The 21,223-nt window shown below is 42.9% G+C and overlaps 1 protein-coding gene and 1 long non-coding RNA gene across 3 annotated transcripts in view; both read right to left on the bottom strand.

The window, feature by feature from the left end:
* LOC117186162 (DNA-directed RNA polymerase III subunit RPC1) overlaps positions 1–20,877 on the bottom strand; it is a 77,431-nt gene extending 56,554 nt beyond the window's left edge. The window contains exons 1-3 of one of the 2 annotated variants that reach the window (XM_033386385.1): positions 20,731–20,877; positions 18,821–20,679; positions 18,604–18,749 (exon numbers count right to left, since the gene is read on the bottom strand). In XM_033386385.1, the coding sequence (XP_033242276.1) occupies positions 18,604–18,749; positions 18,821–20,679; positions 20,731–20,774 (2,049 nt within the window). In that variant the 5' untranslated portion in view covers positions 20,775–20,877. The remainder of the gene's footprint in view (positions 1–18,603; positions 18,750–18,820; positions 20,680–20,730) is intronic. The other variant, XM_033386386.1, reaches the window with a different exon arrangement.
* LOC117186163 lies at positions 1,659–2,321 on the bottom strand. The gene is made up of 2 exons (XR_004471292.1): positions 1,902–2,321; positions 1,659–1,818 (listed from the first exon to the last, which is right to left on the bottom strand). It is a non-coding gene; the product is annotated as an uncharacterized LOC117186163 (long non-coding RNA).
* Positions 20,878–21,223: the final 346 nt, after the last annotated feature.

The following is a 21,223-nucleotide window of genomic DNA, read 5'->3' on the forward strand; positions in this document are numbered from 1 at the left end:
ATTGCTTAAGCGACAACAAAAAATAAAAACGAAGGGGAACATTGTGAGTTGCTGCTGCGACCGCAACTCTACATTTATACCCGATACATATGTAGTCAGTATGGCTACATTGAGCGGGAGAGACAGAAAACGTGTCTGAACATGTCGTCGGGCGCTGCGTAGCCATGGCAAATTGATTTGTTCCTTTTGGCTATAAATATGATCCGATCTGATCCAGATTCGGCAATCTGGTAGAAATGGTTTATTTATGATTGTGCGTTTTTAGTTTTCTCGCATCTTCAATATTGTGAATGCCACAGATTTTCGTCCTTAGTGGGCGCGGAAGGGGGTGGGGCGAAATTCTGAAATATACGTGTAATAGTGAGATCTAACATCTAGAGATCTAGAGCGTGAATACCAAATTTGGTTGCTCTAGCCTTAATAGTCTCTGAGATCTGGGGATGTCACAGATTTTCTTCCTTTGCGGGGGCGGAAGAGGGTGTGGCGAAATGTTGAAATAAACTTGTCATGGTTCGATATCACAGGAGTGTGTATACCAAATTTGGTTGATCTAGCTTTTATAGTCTCTGAGATCTAGGAAATCACTTTTTGCAATAGGCAAAGCCGACCATGAAACCTGTGTGTCAGAGAGAGGCAAAGAGAAAAAGAATGAAATTGTTTTCTTGATTCTGTCTATAATAATGATACGATCTGGTTCAGATTCTGCAGTCTACAAGATATAGTCACTCTCTACGATTCTGCGCTTTTGGTTTCTCGTATCTTTAAAATTGTGGATGCCACAGATTTTCGTCCTTTGTGGGGCGGAGTTTTGAAATATTCTTGTAACAGTGACATATCACAGAAGTCTGGATAAAAAATGTCGTTGCTCTAGATCTTATAGTCTCTGAGCACTAGGCGCTCATAGGGATATAATATCGTCCCCACTAAAACGGACTACCAAGTTCCAAGAGAGTACACAGTTACTCCCTTCAACACAATCATCCCTCACAGAGACGAATGGACGAGGGACTCCCATGCCCAGATGGGGCCGTAAACATCTTCACGGATGGATCGAAGCTGGACGACAGCATCGGAGGAGGACCCAACCCAGCTAAAAATGTACAGCGACAGCCAGACTGCGATCTAATCAGCGTAGTTATACGTTCCCTTACAGGACATTGGCTTATAGGCACCCACGCTAACAGGCTGGGCGAGGAAGACACAGTGGAACACCTTTTCTGCTCCTGCCCAGCTCTCAGCAAAAGAAGGCTACAACTCTTGGGCTTGGCCTTTCTAAACGACATTTCGGAGATGTCCAAACTATGTCCCAGGAAGATCGCGAGCTTTGTGAGAGCATCTGGATGGGATAATTGCGGACAGGAAGTCTCACAACGCAGGAAGGGCTTTCCTAAGCGGTAACCTAAGCTCACAACGGGTCAAAACCGGCCTAAGTGTGACAGGCTCCGAGCGAGCCCGGCAGCCGCCTCAACCTAACCGAACTTAAGCTTGAGTCGTGCATCCATGTACTCTCTGACCCAAACGCTTAGTTTTCTTGAATTTCTTGCATTTCAATAATGTGGAATCAGTTTTTTTTTTTTCCATAATTTTTGAGGATATTGTAGGCTTGGTGGGCTATATCGCTCACTTCGGCCATTCGCTAAAAAAGCATACCAGCTCGATTACCAGTCATCTTTTTTAATAGGTATACAATATTAAGAGTACATATAATGTTCCATTCCATAATACCGCCGGCCTTTCATTTTTAGTCCAATTTTGAGTTTCCTCCTCTGAACCGATGATTTGTTGTATCACTCGTTTAATTTGGAAGACAAGAAATATCTGCAGGAGAGTTTTGAAAGTGGTGAGGTGCGGCAACAGCTGTACTTCAATAAATATTCCGGCAGGCTCCGTTTTTTACTTACTTTTGCGGATTACGTTTTCATCCAATACGTTTAGTTTTTTTTAACCGGCTCCCGGTTTAACATATTTTTGTCATCGTTTTTGACAAAAAAAAAAACAGCTGACAGGCTGCTTTGCCTGCTTTTATTTTCTCAATTGCTTGTTTTGAACCAAAACGACGGCAGAAAGTGGGCGATTTCAGAAAATCAAAATATCTTAGATGCAACACCTGTATATTTAACATGTCTGACGAGCTGTGAGTAACAGCATGCATTTTGAAAATTTAACTTTTAATGGTCAAAAAAGCCGTCAGCCTTCGGGTGCTACAGGGGGATAAACGGATGGCGGGTTGGCTCGTTCAACTGTAAGCTCGGAATGAGGCGCAGCAACTCAGGTTAGGAATACCCGGTGCGGCTTGCGTCCCACACCCCTAGGATACACAGGGTTGCGAGCGAACCGTCACCCGCCGTAACTGTACACTTCGGTGAAAATGCGACTATACTCTCCCCGTGAGGGCGACTGGGAACAGGTCCTGGCACGGTCATGTCTCTGCCGGGATGCTGGCGAATGGTAGTCAGGCGGAGAGAAGAAAACTCTCAGTGAAATTACCCCAATCCAAGGTGACACTGGTATATGCCGAGGGATACATGGCCGAGGGGGTGCTCAGTCGATAATATGCGGACTCTGGATAGCTGCCGACCTCCAGATTAAATCAGGCTTCCCGGGGCAAGCGGGATATGCCTCGGGTGACCAACCCCTTCCCGCCTACTCGTGGGAACAAAATGTCAACTACCAAAAATATCAAAGCAAAAAACACCGCAAAGGAGCTCGGTACTGCTTTTAAAGTACCGGAGGGACAAGACCATCCCTCTACATCAACGCCTAGGAAACCAGGTACAACGAAGACGGGGAAAGAGACTCAGTCGGTCCACCGTCTTCAAGTAGCAGCCGCAGCGAGGGGGGGGGGGGGGGGGGGCCCGAAAAGCCAATCGGGTCCTTCCAAGTTGGGTGACTCCAAGGGCGAATTGGGTACCGGGGCGGCTGCTAAGCAGAGCGAAATCGCGACTGGTAAGCGCTCCGGGACCGAAGAACCCAAGGAAGCCCCGACAGGTAGCGTCTCTGCTCCACGGGGAGGAAAGCCGTCGTACCAGGACAGGAGACGAGCGGCTTTCATCCTGGCCAATTAGGACCCTAACTACATGACACATTTCCAGCCAGCCAAAGCCGGAAAGGGCGCAGCCAAGGCCCCCAACAAGCGGCAACGCTCAGCGGAGGATCCCGCTAGTTAGCCAGGCCAAGCTAAGCGGGTGAAGACCCACCTCACGAGCCGATCGTTTGCTGAGGTGGCGAGGGGCAACACCCTAATCGGTGTCCTGGACAAGTGGCACCTGGTGGAGAACGAGCTCCAGGACCGGTTCCTACAGGAACTGGAGGAGAACGGCGGACTACCGCCAAAGTGTAAGGACGTAGGGTGGCATCAAGGCAAGGTGAAAGCCATCGCCTGCCAAGACGCTCGCTCTGCGGCCCTCTACATGAAGGCGGTGGCTGCTCTTAAAGAGGTCTATCCAGGGGCGAAACTGGAGGCCGTGAGATAGGAGGATGTCCCCAGCCGTCCGAGAGCCAGAGCATGGGCCTGGAGGCCGTCCAGGGTCTTGCGCTTGAGGACGAAGACGAGGAAGACGGTGACCTGACGTTAGTAGTCAACCCGTCGGATGCAAGTGAGCCAGCCACCCATGCTGAGTGTGCTGCAGCTAAACTTGCATAAAAGCAAGGTAGCGTCGGCGGAGCTCCTCATCACCATGGAGCAAGGGCTCGCCGACATAGCTCTAGTCCAGGAGCCCTGGATTGCGACAGGCAATTCAGTGGCCGGACTAAAGTCCTCAAATCACAACCTGTTCTACGCAACATCGGTAAGCAGGAACAGAACCGTCGTACTCGTACGAAAGGGAATCCATGCTTACCTTATGTCTCATTACAGCACGGATGACCTGACGGTTGTGATGCTGGAAAGCGAGGAAAAGCGCCTTCTGGTGGCTTCCTGCTACATGGCTCACGACAGACCCGCACCACCCGACGAACTCAGGAGCCTGGTGACAGAAGCCGGCACCAAAAACTATCAACTCGTCATCGGGACGGATGCCAATGCCCACCACAATGTCTGGGGAAGCACCGACATCAATGATAGAGGTGAGTCACTCTTAGACTTTATACTAATCTATATATAGCAAACGTCGGGGAGGAGCACACCTTCGTGGGTCCGACTTCATCCAACGTGCTAGACCTAACACTAGCAACGGGAAACAGTACTACGGTATCTAGCTGGAGGGTCCTTGATAGACCCTCCTTCTCAGATCACAAGTACATTCAGTTTAAGTGCGACTTCAAACATTCTTCGAAGGTAATAGTCTATAGAAACCCCCGGAATACAAACTGGGAAAAGTTTAAAAAGACAGTTACTTCGAAGCTCGCGAGTCCGGGCACAGTGAAATCCGCGGAGGACATAGAGAAGTCTCTAGAGACCCTATCCAACGCGTTGCTGGACGCCTACCACACATCGTGCAAACCCTCGAGGACGAAGAAGAGGTCCAAGCAACTCTGGTGGAGCCAGGATCTCTCTCTTCAAAGGGACAACCTCAAGGAATTCTTTAAGATCGCCAAACAAGCGAACGAAGGGATCGTCTATGAGGAATACAGACTCCTACTCAGGAGCTACAAGAAGGAAATACGTAAAGCACAACGGAACTCGTGGAGGACCTTCTGCTCCAACATCGAGAAAGTACCAGAAACCGCACGGCTACGGAAGCTGCTCTCTAAGCAGCCTACCATACAAAGCCAATTAAAGCTAGATGACGGACAGTGGACAGAGGGCAGTGACGAAGCCCTAACAGCACTAATGGAGGAACATTTCCCTGGTTGCACCGAGGTCGCTGATGCCAAAGAGCACCAGGACCTAGCAACCGAGGAACAACACCCCCCAACAGATTTGTTAACCACCAAGCGAATCCACTGGGCAATAGACTCCTTTGCGGGCACAAAAGCACCAGGACTTGACGGGATATTCCCAGCCATGATGCAGGTGACCAAAGAGGCGATTACCCCATGGCTCTCCGCAATATTCACAGCTTGTATAAGTACTGGCTATATCCCTATCCAATGGAGAACCTCGAGAGTTGTCTTCCTCCCAAAGGCAGGAAAGTGCAGCCATGCGAGTCCCAAGGACTATAGACCGATAAGCCTTACCTCCTTTATATTAAAAACGCTAGAAAAGCTGCTGGACTTACACATCAGGAATGAGGTAGGGGGACTGATGTCAACCAACCAGCATGCCTATACTAAAGGGAAATCGGTGGAGACCGCACTACATTCGGTAGTAGCTACCATTGAGAAAGCCCTTCACAATAAAAAGTATGCACTGGGAGTATTCGTAGACATCTCCGGAGCATTCAACAACGTGGCTACGGAAGCAATAACAAATTGCCTGGTAGCAACTAATACACACCCAACAATCAACCTGTGGATAAGGAACCTCCTAGGTTGCAGACGGGTGCAATCAGAGTGGGGCACCGCTTCCATGGTGAAAGAGGCACACAGAGGCACACCCCAGGGTGGAGTCCTGTCGCCCCTCCTGTGGAATCTGGTGGTCGACGACCTCATCAAGAGATACGAAAGGAAGGCCCCAATAATAACAGCTTATGCGGACGACATAAGCATACTTATTACGGGTGTTTGCCCATCGACCCTCAGCTCACTAATGCAACGAACACTCAGGGAGATACGCGAGTGGGCGGAAGAAGTAGGACTCAGTATCAACGCGGACAAGACGGACCTCATCCTCTTTACCAAGAGGTACAAGGTACCGATATGGACCCCCCGAAGATCAATCAAACTAGGCTAACCCCAAAAACACAAGTCAAATACCTGGGCACAGTACTGGATAGTAAACTGGCATGGAAACCCAATGTATTGGAAAGGGTGAAGAAGGCCACCATTGCGCTTTATGCATCCAAGAAGATGCTCAGCAGCATCTGATGCATTGGATTTACATCTCGGTGGTGCGACCAACTCTGCTGTATGGAGTCTTAGTGTGGTGGCAAGCTACTGGAAAGAAAACGTATCATAAGCTTATGGAAAGGACTCAGCGACAGGCTTTGCTCTGTATTACAGGGGCGCTGAGGTCAACCCCAACAAAAGCACTCGAAACCCTACTTGGAATCGAACCCCTAGACATCCACGCCCGTCTGACTGCAGGAAAGGCAGCACAACGCCTCATCGCTTCAGGAAATATGTCGCCACAAGAATACGGGCATAGTTCAATTGGAAGGGAAATGAACAGATCAACTGATTACATGACCCCCCAAACATGCCTCGACGTAAAAACAACTGCATCCTTGGGACCTGAAGACTGGAAAATCGGAAGAGACCAAACGGAGCACCTCAATATATATACGGACGGCTCCAAGATGGACGGAGGAGTAGGAGCGGGCCTATACTGTACAGACCCTGAGATAAGGCTGTCATATAAGCTACCGGACCATTGTAGCATATTCCAGGCAGAGGTTTTTGCCATCAGGAAAGCAGCAGAAGTCGCTCTTCTCACTGAAAGAGCACACGATGCGGTCAACCTATTCGTCGACAGCCAAGCGGCGATAAGATCCATGCAGTCGTCCGCAGTCAGTTCCAGAAATGTCTTGGCGAGCAGGGAGGCACTAGATACCCTAAGCACGACAAAGTCAGTGCGGATCTACTGGATTCCCAGCCACCAGGGCATCGAAGGGAACGAGACGGCGGACGTACTAGCTAAGGAAGGCGTCGGGCTGGCGAATACGAGAACCGAGAACGTGCCTGTCTCCCTCAGAACGCTGCAAAGCGATCTAGAAAAGCAGGCCGGATCACAAACCGAATGTAGGTGGAGGAGTACCACCGCCTGCAGAACCTCGAAAATCATGTGCAAGGAACGCAATGACAAACTCAGCCACTACCTGCTGCACCTACCACGGAAGGACTGCAGATTATTAGTGGGAATATTAATGGGACACTGCCTGGCTGCGGCGCATGCGACAAAGCTAGGAATCACAAACAGAGACAGTTGTAGGAAATGTGACGAACCTGGGGCAACCGAAACCCTAGAACATCTCATCTGCAACTGTCCAGCTCTCTTAAGGGCAAGGAGGAGATACCTGGGCGCCCCAGTGCTGGCATCACTGGAAGATGCCTCCAAGAGGACGCCACAGCAACTACTGGCCTATGCGAAAAATACCTCGATCCTCGAGGACTTCAAAACCCACTAAACACTGCCGCGACGGTTCATACCCCCCCCTATCCGGACAATTAAGGGCCATACTGGCCTATGTGGGGCCCCCTCTGAGGGCCGTCCGGGTCAACCTAACCTAACCTATAGGAATCGTGAAGTTTATGCGGCCCAACAGATCAGGGCTGTCTATGTCACCCCTGATCCTTCTAGACCTGGAATAATAATAATAGCAATAATAATAATAATAATAATAATAATAACAAATCAACTTGCAACTTATGTGGTGTGGAACTGACCGGCAGACACATAACAAATTTAAGGCGGCATTTGACGACAAAAAATGCTGAAGATTCGTATGAAGATTTGGACAGCAACAACATTGAAGAGTAACCAAAACCTAAAAATCTAAAAATAACATACGAAACAAGTGAAGAGGCATTAGTTTCTTCAGTTATAAAGATTGTAACCACAGACCGAAGGCCATTTTTGCTTTTGGATAGCGAAGGGTTCCGCGAAATTATAAACCCAATATATGATGCGCTCTCAATGAGTCCTATAACGTCACGTAATGTAATAAATTATATGAAAAATAGAGAGCAGTCTATCAAAGACAACATAAAAAGTATTACAAAGGGAAAACTAATATCACTTAAAATAGATGTTGCCACTAGAATGTACAAAGCAATTCTTGGTGTAAATTTACAACGCTGTGTAGGAGTGAGATCGTCGTAAAGACTTTACGGATGATACAGCTACTACATTCACACACCGGGCTGTAAATAAAAAAAAAATTATGGGGGTCCTACAAGATTACGGTATAGAGCTTGATCAAGTCTTCAGGTAAGAATTAAATTACAGACATCAAATTTTAATTATCTTCAACGTCAAGAAAAATAATTTTACGTACAGCATTACATCGGATAATAGTAGAAATATGATCAAAGCCATTGACATTTTAAATGATGATGCTACGGAAGAATCCCCTTACGGGGACGATTTTATGGAAAAACTTGATACCATAGAACTGGAAAATATGCACATCGTTCGGTGTGCTGCAAACACGCTTCAATTATGCGTGTTTGACGTTAACAAGCAGATCGAAATCAGCAATAAGATTAATAGTTGCCGCAAAGTGTGCAAAGCGCTGCATAAAGGAACCTATAGGTAAGTGAAGATATCACCTTTTTTCTTTTAGTATGTAACATATACAAGCTAAGCACTATTTATATTGCACAGGAGTATCTTAAGCGAGCCCAAAAAATAAAACATTCCTCGCTAGACGTTATCACTAGATGGAATTCCACACACGTAATGTTGGACAAATTATTTAAATTAAAGGAGTTCCTTACCGTGGAGTCTATTGTGAGCTACGACATTGACTGGGATTGGATTGAACTTTATATTGATGCGTTCAAAGACACATATAAAGCTACCCTAAAACTGCAGCCAAAGCAATTAGTGTACAGTGAGTTCTTTATAATATTGATGGAGCTCAAACTGAAGCGCGAAAAAAGTGAAAATTATATGAAATTATATATATTATATTGGAACAGATTACAAAACTAGAATGTAAGTTTCTCGAAAATGAAGCATTATTAGCTGCAATTTACATGGATCCAAGAGTAAACATAATATTAACTGACCAACAAAAATTGTTGGCCAAACAAAATTAAAAAAAAAAATAGTATATCGTATTTTTGAATTAAAGCAAGTAAGGCAATGTGGTTGAAGTGCTAGTCCTGTTCATTGATGGTTATTGTTAGTAGCTTTGAGTAATTGTTTTTGACAAATAAAATTGCCCTTGTCAAAAACTCACAAATGTACTAAAGTCAAAAATATTTAAACTAATTTTCCTTTAAATATTTAAGGTTTACGCCACAAATCAAAATATGACAAAAAATGAGATGAATATCAATGATCTCGAAAAAGAATCATCACCCACCAGTGATACTAGTGCTGCAGAGGAAAAGTCGCTGTTTTCCGAATATTTGGATGGTGCTCAGACACGGTTCCAAACCCAACGAGGGGGAACGTTGTGAGTTCTCTACATTTATAGCCGATACATAGTCAGTATGGCTACATTAAAAGACAAAGAGTGCGTGCGAGAGAGACAGAAAATTAGTCAGAACGTGTCGACGGGCGCTGATTCGGATTCGGAAAGATTCGGCAATCTGGTAGATATGGTCATTCTCTATAATTGTGCGTTTTTATTTTTCTCCTGTCTTCAAAATTGTGGTTGCCACAGATTTTCGTCTTTTGTGGTGGCGGAAGGGGGTGGGCGAAATTTTGAGACACACTTGTAGCAGTGGGCTCTCTACAGTGACCAAAAATAAATACACTTGTAGCAGTGAGTTCTGCAGTGAAAAATTACAAATAGTTTTGTAACAGTGAGAGCTCTACAGTCAGGTCAGGAAGGGGGCGGGGCGAAGTTTTGAAATATACTTGTGCAGGTTCGATATCATAGGAATGTGGATAAAAAATGTTGTTGCTCTAGCTCTTATAGTCTCTGAGATCTAGGCGCTAATGTTTTGCGATAAGAAAAGCCGGCTATGATACGTGTGTGTTAGAGAGAGACAGGGCGAGACAAAATGAAATTGTTTTCTTCATTCTGGCTATAATAATGATACGAACCAATTCAGATTCTGCAGTTTAGAAGATATGGTCATTCTCAACGATTCTGCGTTTTCTGTTTTCTCGTATCTTTAAAATTGTGGATGCCACAGATTTACGTCCTTTGTGGGGGCGGAAGTGGGCGGGGCGAAGTTTTGAAACACAATTGTAACAGTGACATATCTCAGAAGTCTGGATACAAAACGTCGTTGCTCTAGCTCTTATAGTCTTTGAGCAGTAGGCGCTTATAAGGACGGACGGACGGACACAGACATGGCTCAATCGACTCGGCTATTGATGCTGATTAAGAAAATATATACTTTATGGGGTCGGAAACGCTTCCTTCTAGACGTTACACACATCCACTTTTACAACAAAAATAATATACCCCTATACTCATTTTGAGTATCGGGTATAAAAAGAGCCTGTTCCTGAACAACTTTCCAAAACTTTTACTGATGTGGAGAACTTTGCTATGAGCAATGGCCGTTTACCATTAAATGCCGATATATTGCAGTTTTTACCGACAAGAAGCTAAGATCACCACACTTGAATTCGCTCGCACAGGTGGTGCTGGCTACAACGGCCACTCAGGTATTGGTCGAAAGAGCCTTTTCAGCGCTTCATTATATTTTGAATGAAAAACGTTGCTCTTAAAGTTCGGAAAATATTAAGCTAAATTCTTATTAATAAAAAATATATATATACATATGTACATCCATATCCATGTCTCTTCAGTATGAAGAAAAATTGCAAATAAGTATACATATTACAATACAATAACACAAATGATACGAAAAACATGAATAAATAAACATAAACACGAAAAAAAAACTAGAAACACTTTACACAGACACTTTTTAGGCTCTGCTAAAGACACTTTTTCTGTGAACGCTTGATCAAAAGTGTCTTTCTAAGTTGTTATTCTGAGACACGATCGTGTGTCGGGCTCAACCGAAAACACGAAACACATAACAGAAGCGAAGAGACAAAAAGTGTTCTGCTCAGTGAGAGACCGTGTCTGCAAGGTCTTTTTCTGTTTCGTCAGTGACCAGCGGGTCACAAGTTGCCTGGGGATTGGTAATCCGTGTTTTGCCTTGATTTTGTTGAAGCTCATTAATTCTTCAGTTGCAAATTGCCGTTCTGTCTATTTTCTTATGTCTGATACTGGGCCAAGCCGACGATTTATGCGGTAGCCGTCTGGATTTATTAAAAATTTTGAAATAATATTTTGATGTCGATTCATTAGCGAAGCTATTCGACCAGTTTTCATGCCGGCTAATTTCATTCTTTTGATCCTTCCCTGTTCTTCCTCAGACAATTTTGTACCACGCTGCACTTTTAACTAAAAATTCAATTTTTTTAATATTCATTCACTTCTACTGAAAAGATGCTAACACTACGCCTCTCAAAACATGATTGCACTTACATATATCTATTTTCTACGTAGAGCGCAACTTTGATCTGAACTGCACAGTCCGCCCTCTACGGCTAACAAAAAAAAAATTCAACATCAAATTGCGATAAGCAAGAATCTCTCCGAGAGCCAGTCATTGCTGATTCTCCGATGCCTCATACAGCACCGTCTGCCGCCAACCTCTCTTTAAAAACTTCAAAGCCTCAAACCACGAAAGCTTCTAAAACTCAATTTCAAAGCGCATCGTAAAAACTCGCGCTCTTAAGTTAGAAGCACTCGATTTTGAACAACAAAATCAAAGCGTGGGGAACGTTGTGAGTTGCTGCTGCGACCGCAACTCTAAATTGAAACCCGATACCTAGTCAGTATGGCTCTCCTCCGCCTGACTTCGCAAACATTGAAGGACACGACAAAGAGTGCGTGCGAGAGAGACAGAAAATCAGTTAGAACGTGTCGTCGCGCGCTGCGTAGCCACTGCAAATTGATTTGTGTCTTTTGGTTATAATAATGATCCGATCTGATTCAGATTCGGCAGAGTTTTGAAATACACTTGTAATAGTGACATATCACAGAAGCCTGGATACAAAATTTCGTTGCTCTAGCTCTTATAGTCTCTAAGCACTAGTCGCTTATAGGGACGGACAGACAGACATGGCTCAATCGACTCGGCTTTTGATGCTGATCAAGAATATACTTACTTTTGGGGTCGGAAACGCTTCCTTCTTGAACAAAAATACATTTAACGAAAATAGACTCTCATGAATCAACAGAAAAAAAAACTGATGATTCCTTACCACAGCATAACCTCGATAGTTTGATCAACATCATAAATACATATAACTCGACCAGACAAAGTTTTACTAGTAGATAAACTACCAACATTTTAAACCAAGTTAATGGACCGCCTCTACTGCAAGGTGACTTTAATTCGTCTTGGTCTTGACCGTGTAGTAGCTGAAAATACTTTGTTGTCCTTAACGACGGCTCTGCCACTCTCATATCTCAACACACAACACCTTTACTCATGTGGATATCTCAATGATATAACTAACGAGGGGGAACGTTGTGAGTTGCTGCGGACACCGCAACTCTACAGTTATACCCGATACTTAGTCAGTATGGCTCTCCTCCGGCAGACGCCGCTAATATTAAACGACAGAACAAAGAGTGCGTGCGAGAGAGACAGAAAATCAGTCTGAGCGTGACGTCGGGCGCTGCGTAGCCAGTGCAAATTGATTTGTTCCTTTTGGGTATAAAAATGATCCGATCTGATCCAGATTCAGCAGTCTGATAGATATGGTCATTATCTATGATTCTGCGTTTTTAGTTTTCTCGAATCTGCAATATTGTGGATGCAACAGATTTTCGTCCTTTGTGGGGGCGGAAGGGGGTGGGGCGAAATTCTGAGATATACGTTTTATAGTGAGATCTAACAGAAGTGCGGATACCAAATTTGGTTACTCTAGCTTTAATAGTCTCTGAGATTTGTGGATGCCCCAGATTTTCGTCCTTTGCGGGGGCGGAATGGGGTGTGGCGAAATTTGGACACGAAACGGTCAAGGTCCGATATCACAGGAGTTTGGATACCAAATTTGGTTGCTATGGCTCTTATAGGTTCTGAGATCCATGAACTCATATTTTGCAATTGGCAAAGCCGACCATAAAACCTGTGTGTTAGAGAGAGACAGAGCGAGAAAGAATGAAATTGTTTTCTTGATTCTGGCTATAATAATTATACGATCTGGTTGAGATTTTACACTCTAGAACATATAGTCATCCTCTACGATTCTGCGTTTTTGGCTTTATCGTATCTTTAAAAATGTGGATGCCACAGATTTTCGTCCTTTGTGGGGGCGGAAGTGGGCGGGGCGAAGTTGTGAAATATTTTTGTAGCAGTGACATATCACAGAAGCCTGGATACAAAACATCGTTGCTCTAGCTCTTATAGTCTTTGAGCACTAGGCGCTGAAGGGGACGGACAGACGGACAGACGGACGGACGGACGGACGGACAGACGGACAGACGGACAGACAGACATGGCTCAATCGACTCGGCTATTGATGCTGATCAAGAATATATATACTTTATGGGGTCGGAAACGATTCCTTCTGGACGTTACACACATCCACTTTTACCACAAATCTAATATACCCCAATACTCATTTTGAGTATCGGGTATAAAAATTGCTAATAACTGTAGCTGGTCTAGGTGCTGGGTGAACCCCATGGTAGTCACCACTTCCCTATTTCTATCCAACTCTCCACTCAATTAAGCACCGATAACTCACCACCGGTTCCAAAGTATAAGACCGATCATTTTAACTGGGAACTTTTCGAAAACAAGTGCAAAAAATTTGAAACGAAATTGTCTCGATAACACTTCCCGAATCTCTCCATTATCTCATACAAAAAATGTTTTTCACTGACATTAAACGATTAACGGGTGTTCCACCTACGCCTCTAAAATATATTAAAAGAGCTTCAGGACTTTTGCCCTCTTCCCACCGTATTTCAGAGGATTTTGGACAAGTCTGGTCAACGTACTCTGTGGACAGCAATTTTTCAGCGTAGCCACTGCAATTGATTTGTTTTTTCTTGCTATAATGATAGTCCGATCTGATCCAGATACGACAGTCTAGAAGATATGATCAATCTCTACGATTTTGTTTGTTTTGTTTTCTCGTATCTTTAAAATTGGATGCCACAGATTTTCGTCTTTTGTAAAGGCGGAGGGGGGCTGGGACAAGTTTTGAAATACAGTTGTTACAGTGAGATATCACAGGAGTCTGGATACAAAATGTCGTTGCTCTAGCTCTTATAGTCTTTGATTAAGGCGCGCCGACACTTCGTGTCCAATGCTCTCTCGTCAAAAAATCACGAAAGAGCCTTCGATTGTAAGGGGTTACATGTGGTGCTTTGTTGCCTCGAGAGCTGGGGCGTTGGTCCTAGGCTTTACTCGTATAACCGTATAAACCCTTTTATGATCAATCGCACTATCAGAGTTCGGGTAAAAATATCGCTGCAAACACCTACAATCTTTTCAACGGAGTTTCTCACGGCTTTCGAAGAACTTAAAAGCATTTTGACTAGACATAAGAATATCCTTGTATCAAATCTATATGCTATAGAAAAAGTTAAACTACACATTTGCCGCAAACACCGATGTAACATCGCTGATATTGACTTTAAGAATCAATTCATTAGAATAGTAGACTAATTAAAAATCTTAGGTATAACCTTCGACTCAAAGCTTCTCTTTAAACAACATTTCATTAACCTTAGAAAACAGCTCTAACGCCGCTTTAACATGATCAATTTCCTATCTTCTAAATACACTAGCATCCAAATAAACACACTTATAAATATTTCGCGTGCCCTAATACTCTCACAAATCGATTATGGCCTTCCAATCTTCGGATGGTGCGTAAGATCCCACATCAACAAAATTCAATCTCACGGTGCGGTTCGCTGCGCACTTAGCGCATTTCCCACCTCTGCCGTGGCCTGCATTCTGGAAGAATCAGGACTGACCAGTATTCGGACCGTATTGAAGTCAACCATGCAGTTCATTCCAAAAAAAAACAATTTTTTTCTATCTTAAAAAAAAAACAGGAAATACAAATGTCTGTCGAACCTCAGGTATTGCGCCAGTTACAGCACATAGCTCGACTTGCCATCGTCTAATTCACATCGCTCCATCAAATCACTTTCATACTGGCCCCGCAAGAAGCCAAACATCAACATTAACTTACCTCAGCCAAGAGCAAGACCTACTACAGTTCATAGTTTCTAGCCCGCTGTTTATGCGAAAAGGACAAGCTCGGATCAGGAATCTGGCTCTAAAGAGACGGATCAAAAACAGCTGATGCCACCACTATCGCCGTTGTTGACACCGTAAATACTATTGTCGCTGGAAGATCTGGAGTTATATAACTCCATTTTCACGCCCGTAGCATTTGAAGTGCTCAGCCTGCCGCCATACTATATGTAATATGCTCCGATAGTCTCTCGATAAAATCTGCTTTACAAAGCTGGGATCATAGCGATTTCTCGAATTGTGAAATAAAAAACCTCACAACTACTCACAAAAAAAAAAAAAGAAATCAACTATTATTAAGTTTAGTATAATACTAAATTTAATTTGTTTAAAGAATAATAAAAAATACTTCAGTTTTGGTTTTGGGAATTCGCTATATGAAAAACTAATTTTTTCAAGTTTTTCAAAAGCATGTCTTTTTTTGCTGGATGAATCGGTCTCTACCCCTTCCAGATCTGACTCCATTTGACTGCTGTATTATTTCATTGGTTTTATGCTGGGAAAAGCCTTGAGTTTAAGCAATATAACCGCCAATTGCAGGAAATTGGGGAAAATATTGCCAATTTACCCGGTATACATATACATATAGATATACATATATACATACACATGTGATTATGATTTATGTAACCTCTACAATATATTTTATATGTAAATATACGTAAGCGCCGGAATTTGTATCGAAGCGGATGACAGCCACATTCTCTCTCTCTCTTACATTTGGTATCGTTGACCAACTGATTTGTTAATTAATGCAGTGAGGCGGAGGGATCTCTTGATTATCCCAATTTTGCTAGCACTTGTCATAGAGAAAAAGAAAGGAACCACGAGTGCTAGTTATGTTGTAATGTTAATTTTTGCACTCCGTTTGTTTATCCTCTTTTCACCTAATGACCTTATAATTAAATTATTATTATAAAATATTCTATGTTTTTATTTTTCCGCCACCATTTTGTATTACGCTATATCTGTGTCTCGCTCTACTCACTTCAACATCAACCTTTATATTTCGCTCCTCTCCGCCAGACAAAGGATAGAAAGAGTAGGCCCGTGAAAGGAGTAGCGTAGCCACTGCAATTTAATGTAATCCTTCTTGCTATAATTATTAGTTATAACACTATGCAACACCATATTTACGCTTCAAACCAAATCGACTTTTTCTGATCCGAAATCTGACCCAAACACATTTGTAACTTCAGCTTACCGTCTCGGAAGTATTAAGCTTTCAAATTAAAAATTAATGATTAATTAAACCGTTCAGTATTTCGAATTCTTAGATTTTGGAACTCGTTTGAACCGTTGAGCGATGAGCCGTTCCTTCTCTATCTCTCTTTTTGTGTAAAAAATGTAAAAACACAAAAAATTAAAAAAAAAACGAAAACAGATCAAATTTAATATATATCTAGGGGGAACGATGTGAGTTGCTGCTGCGACCGCAATTCTACATTTATACCCGATACTTAGTCAGAATGGCTCTTCTCCGCCTGACTTCGCAAACATTGAACGACACGACAAAAAGTGCGTGTGAGAGACACAGAAAATCAGTCAGAATGTGTCGTCTGGCGCTGCGTAGTCACTGCAAATTGATTTTTTCCTTTTGGTTATAATAATGATCCGATCTAATCTAATTCGGCAATCTGGTAGATATGGTCATTCCCTCTGACTGTGTGTTTGTTCAAAATTGTGGATGCCACAGATTTTCGCCCTTTGTGGGGGCGAAAGGGAGTGGGGCGAAAATTTGAAATGCATTTGTAACAGTGAAATCTAACAAAAGTGTGGATACCAAAATTGGTTGCTCTAGCTCTTATAGTCTCTGAGATGTAGGCGCTAATTTTAAGCGATAGGCAAAGCCGACCATGAAACGTGTGTGTTAGAGAGATACAGAACGAGAGAGAATAAGATTGTTTTCTTCATTCTTCATTCTGGCTGTAATATTCTGCAGTCTAGAAGATAGTCATTCTCTACGATATTGCGTATTTGGTTTTCTCGTATCTTTAAAATCATGGATGCCACAGATATTCGATTTTTGTGGGAGCGAAAGGGGGCGGGGCGAAGTCTTGAAATGCACTTGTAACAGTGACAGATAACAGATGTCTGGACACAAAATACACTCATTCAATTTCACCACAAATCTAATATGCCCCTTTAATCTTTTTGAGTATCGGGTATAATAATCTACCAAACGGTTCGACATATATTGCATATACTGACTGATTACCGGGTATAAAGTAGGCGACGCTTTCCGCGTTTCAGTAAAAACCGATGTATGTTATATAAAATACCTCATATATAAACCTGCTAGTTTGGTTATTTCACACATTGTGCCACGGTCTCGGTCAGCTTAACTTCTCCAGACTGCTTTTTTGACCGAACGTTTCGATTTAGTCTAATGATAAAATGCTCTTATTTTTTATCAAATTTGGTTAAATTAGCTTAATAAAAAAATGTTTTCATATATGTTTTTCGACAGCTATAGTACTTATGATTTAGTGGACTAATCCGGCCGATTCTGACAAATGATTTGCATATTCATCAAAGAAAACTTATATACAAAATTTCGTTGAAATAGAATAAAAAAGAAATTGTTCGTTATTTAACAGATTTTTTAAAAAGGTCAGATCAAGAACCCGACGTTGACAAAAGATTTCTGCTGATAATAGTTATTGCGCAGTTTTGTTTATTGCGATACTTTAAAACTGAGGGACTAGGTTGCAGACAGTCAGACATGGCTATATCGACCTATATAGTACAATGTGATCAAGAACATACATATGTACATATGTATATACTTATATTGAGATTAGTTCTGTGCGTTAAAAAATATATAAAAATGGCGTAAAAAAAGTTACAATGCTTTCAAAGCTTATTGATAGCTGCAAGTATATCCTTTACAGAAATCAAAGCAGTGGGAACATTGTGAGTCGTAGCTACGGCCGCGACTCTACATTTATACTCGATACTCAGTCACCCGATATACCCGGTACCCTGCGCCAGAAGACGCACACATTCACGACCAAGAGTGTGTGCGAACGAGACAGGGAATAAGCTAACGCGTGGATGGAGTTGCCTAGCCTCTGCAAATAGATCTGTTCCTTCTGGCTATAATAATAATCAGATCTGATCCAGATTTGGCATTCTGCTAGATATAATTTCATTCTCTACGATTCAGCATATTTAGTTTTCTTGTATCTTCAAAATTGTGGATGCCACAGATTTTCGTCCTTTGTGGAGGCGGAAAAGGTCGTGCCAAAATTTTGAAACAAATACATTCAGTGTGATATCATAGGAGTCTGGATACAAAATTTCGGTAATCTAGCTCTAATAGTCTCTGAGAACTAGGCGTCAAACAAGACGGACGGATGCACAGACAGACATGGCTCTATTGACTCGGCTATTGATGCTGATCAAGAATATATATACTTTATGAAGTCAGAAACGTTTCCTTCTGAGCATTACACACATCCATTTTCCCCACAAATCTAATATACTCCTATACTTTCTTTAAGTATCGGGTATAAAATCTTAATCTTAAATGTCCATACATACACAACATAAATATTAAGGAATATAAACCAATACTGCGTAACAGTTAAAAAAAAGTTAGTGGGCATTTTGTGTTAAAATACAAACCCTGGCCAATCGCCACATTGCTTTGGTAGCGTGCGCTTCACCAAAGTCCCTCAGCAGTAAATAAAAGATACATTGCTTTGTACCCGAGCCCATTGTGGCCTTATCCATTACACCACACATTAGCTCAGAATTCCGGATGTGAATCCCTACAATTATTGCACAGAAAGTCGAGTTTAGTTGTAAATTCATTTGTTAAGTATAATAAAATGCCACATACAAGAGTCGTTGATACATAGATCCATGTTTTTTGTATAGTTTCGGCCCTTGTTCACCATATTGAGACGAATATGGGAGTCGCTGTTTGGGCGCATTAGCAAGCTGAATATTTGTTTTCCAGTCCAGAGTCGGCGCGGCTTAAGAAGAGCAGGTGCTGGTATCTGAATGTTCATGGTCGAGTCTTCATTGTCTAAAAAGCAGGCAGCTAACTGCATCGCCTCTTCCTTGGTAAGAAAAACCTCTTTTTGTGTAAGCAGGTATCCACCAGTTATAAAGTCCTGCGTGGCAGCAATCAAAATCTCGCCATTTTTTGGCGTAACCAAGTTTGACTGATTACCCATAAGGATTAATGCCTCGGCTCTGGCCTCCTCAGTCTGTGGCAAGTGAAGATTCATCTCATCACCGTCGAAGTCGGCGTTGTATGGTGTACAGGCGCACTCATTAAAACGAAACGTCCGTTGGGGTTGTACTTTGGCGCGATGACACATAATGGACATCTTGTGGAGCGAAGGTTGGCGATTAAATAGAACGATATCATTATCGCAAAGATGCCTCTCCACAATATCCCCACATTTAAGCTCCTGTGCAACCTTCTCACGATTGCCATATGCGAGGTACTTTTTGAAACTAGAACCCCGCTGTTGGACGTAGTTGGCCCCTGGGTGCGTGCCAGGTCCATTGCGTACAAGATGCTTCATATGACGAATGTTTGCGAGATTTACTCGTTCCGGGTAGGTAAGAATCTTAGCAACACGCACTGGCACCCCAACCTGATTAATCATCAAGTTGGGGTCCGGCGAAATGACGGTACGGCCGCTGAAGTCTACACGTTTTCCAGATAGGTTGCATCGGAATCGTCCCTGTTTTCCCTTCAAACGCTGAACAATGCCTCGTGTAGTTTTCTTCGGTGCCATGTTGATCGGAATTCCACTGATCTCGCTATGAAAGTAAAGGGCCACATGCAGTTGTAAAAAGTCCCAGTCTTCATATATAAGTTCTATTTTTCCGCCGGTAGCCATGTGCCGTTGGATCACATCATTAATTAGTAAGATCTCGCTCTGTTTCATAGTCAAGTCATCTTCTGTTGTGCCGGCCTTTACTTCTGATAATACCGATGGACGAATGCAGGCAGGAGGCACAAATACACGCGTCACAATTAGATGCTTTGGATGGGCACCACGAGAGCACATTCCCAATAAGGCTACATCACTCTGTGGGATCTGTTCAAAAAGGTCCAGCACCATTAGTGGAGTGAGCTCCTCAGCCGTGCTGTAATTACTGAGTGTAAGATTAAGGTCGCGATTGAACTCTGTCGAGCGAAGCATTTCATCCATGTTGCTTGTAAACACAGCATCTACCTTGCGCCCTTTGTATGGATCATGCAGAATCTTCAGAAGCCCAGGACCCTTCTTCACGCCTCCGTTGGCGGTTCCGCAGTGTGGGCATTTTGTGACTTTCTTGGCCTTGGCCAACATCTGTGCATGCAAGGCCTTTTTTCCCAGATATGAGAAATTTGGATTATGTAGCTTTTTTTCAAATGAAAGACGGTCCTCAAACTTTAGCATCACCTGAGCACACGACTTGCATATCATCTGTAGAATATTAATTGTGGCACGGAAGTGGCCTATGTGGAAGACTGGGAGCGCTAAGTCTAAATAGCCAAAGTGCCCGATGCACTCATTCAAACCATGACCGCACGTTTCACATACAGCATCTTTCGTGCTGATGCCCATTCTACGATCCAGTACGCCAGAAGGCACCGGTTGTCGTTGTCCCTGATAGAGATTTTTTGAGGTGATCCTTACCAGCGCTTCCTGCTGAATCTCATCGGCCCCACTGATTCCAAACTGTACATGTGAACTGGGGAAACGGTGATTTTAACTAGTTCAAATTTAAGATGGAGACACTTACATTTTTTTGTTCAGAGCCGATGCACGAAACTGTTCCTTAGGCATATTGATAACACCGAAAGTATCTATGTATTTGATAAATGTGAATTACAATTCAAGCATACTAAATATAAGACTTAGGGCTGCACAACCATCGTTGGCACTATCGATAATATTTAATTGAACGATATGTCCCGGTTTTTTTTGTCCATCGATATGTCGTTCTAAAGCAAACGGTGGGATTCCGAAGACTATAAGCATACAAATACATACATTTGTATTAGGCTCTGCATATTAAGAACATCCCGGAGAACGGTGGGATTTTTTGACAGATGTGAAACCCCGATTATCAATGGAACCTTCCAACATCTATCATCCATCAAAAGCAGCTGATGAATATAAAATAACAATATTATGGTCTTAATTGTGAAATTTCAACAGTTTAAAATTTTTAAATTGGCTTTTTTATTGACTAGAATAAAGCTATACATATATGTAATATATAAACATTACAC

This window comes from Drosophila miranda, chromosome XR, assembly GCF_003369915.1.
Source record: "Drosophila miranda strain MSH22 chromosome XR, D.miranda_PacBio2.1, whole genome shotgun sequence".
Classification (NCBI taxonomy): Eukaryota; Metazoa; Arthropoda; class Insecta; order Diptera; family Drosophilidae; genus Drosophila; species Drosophila miranda.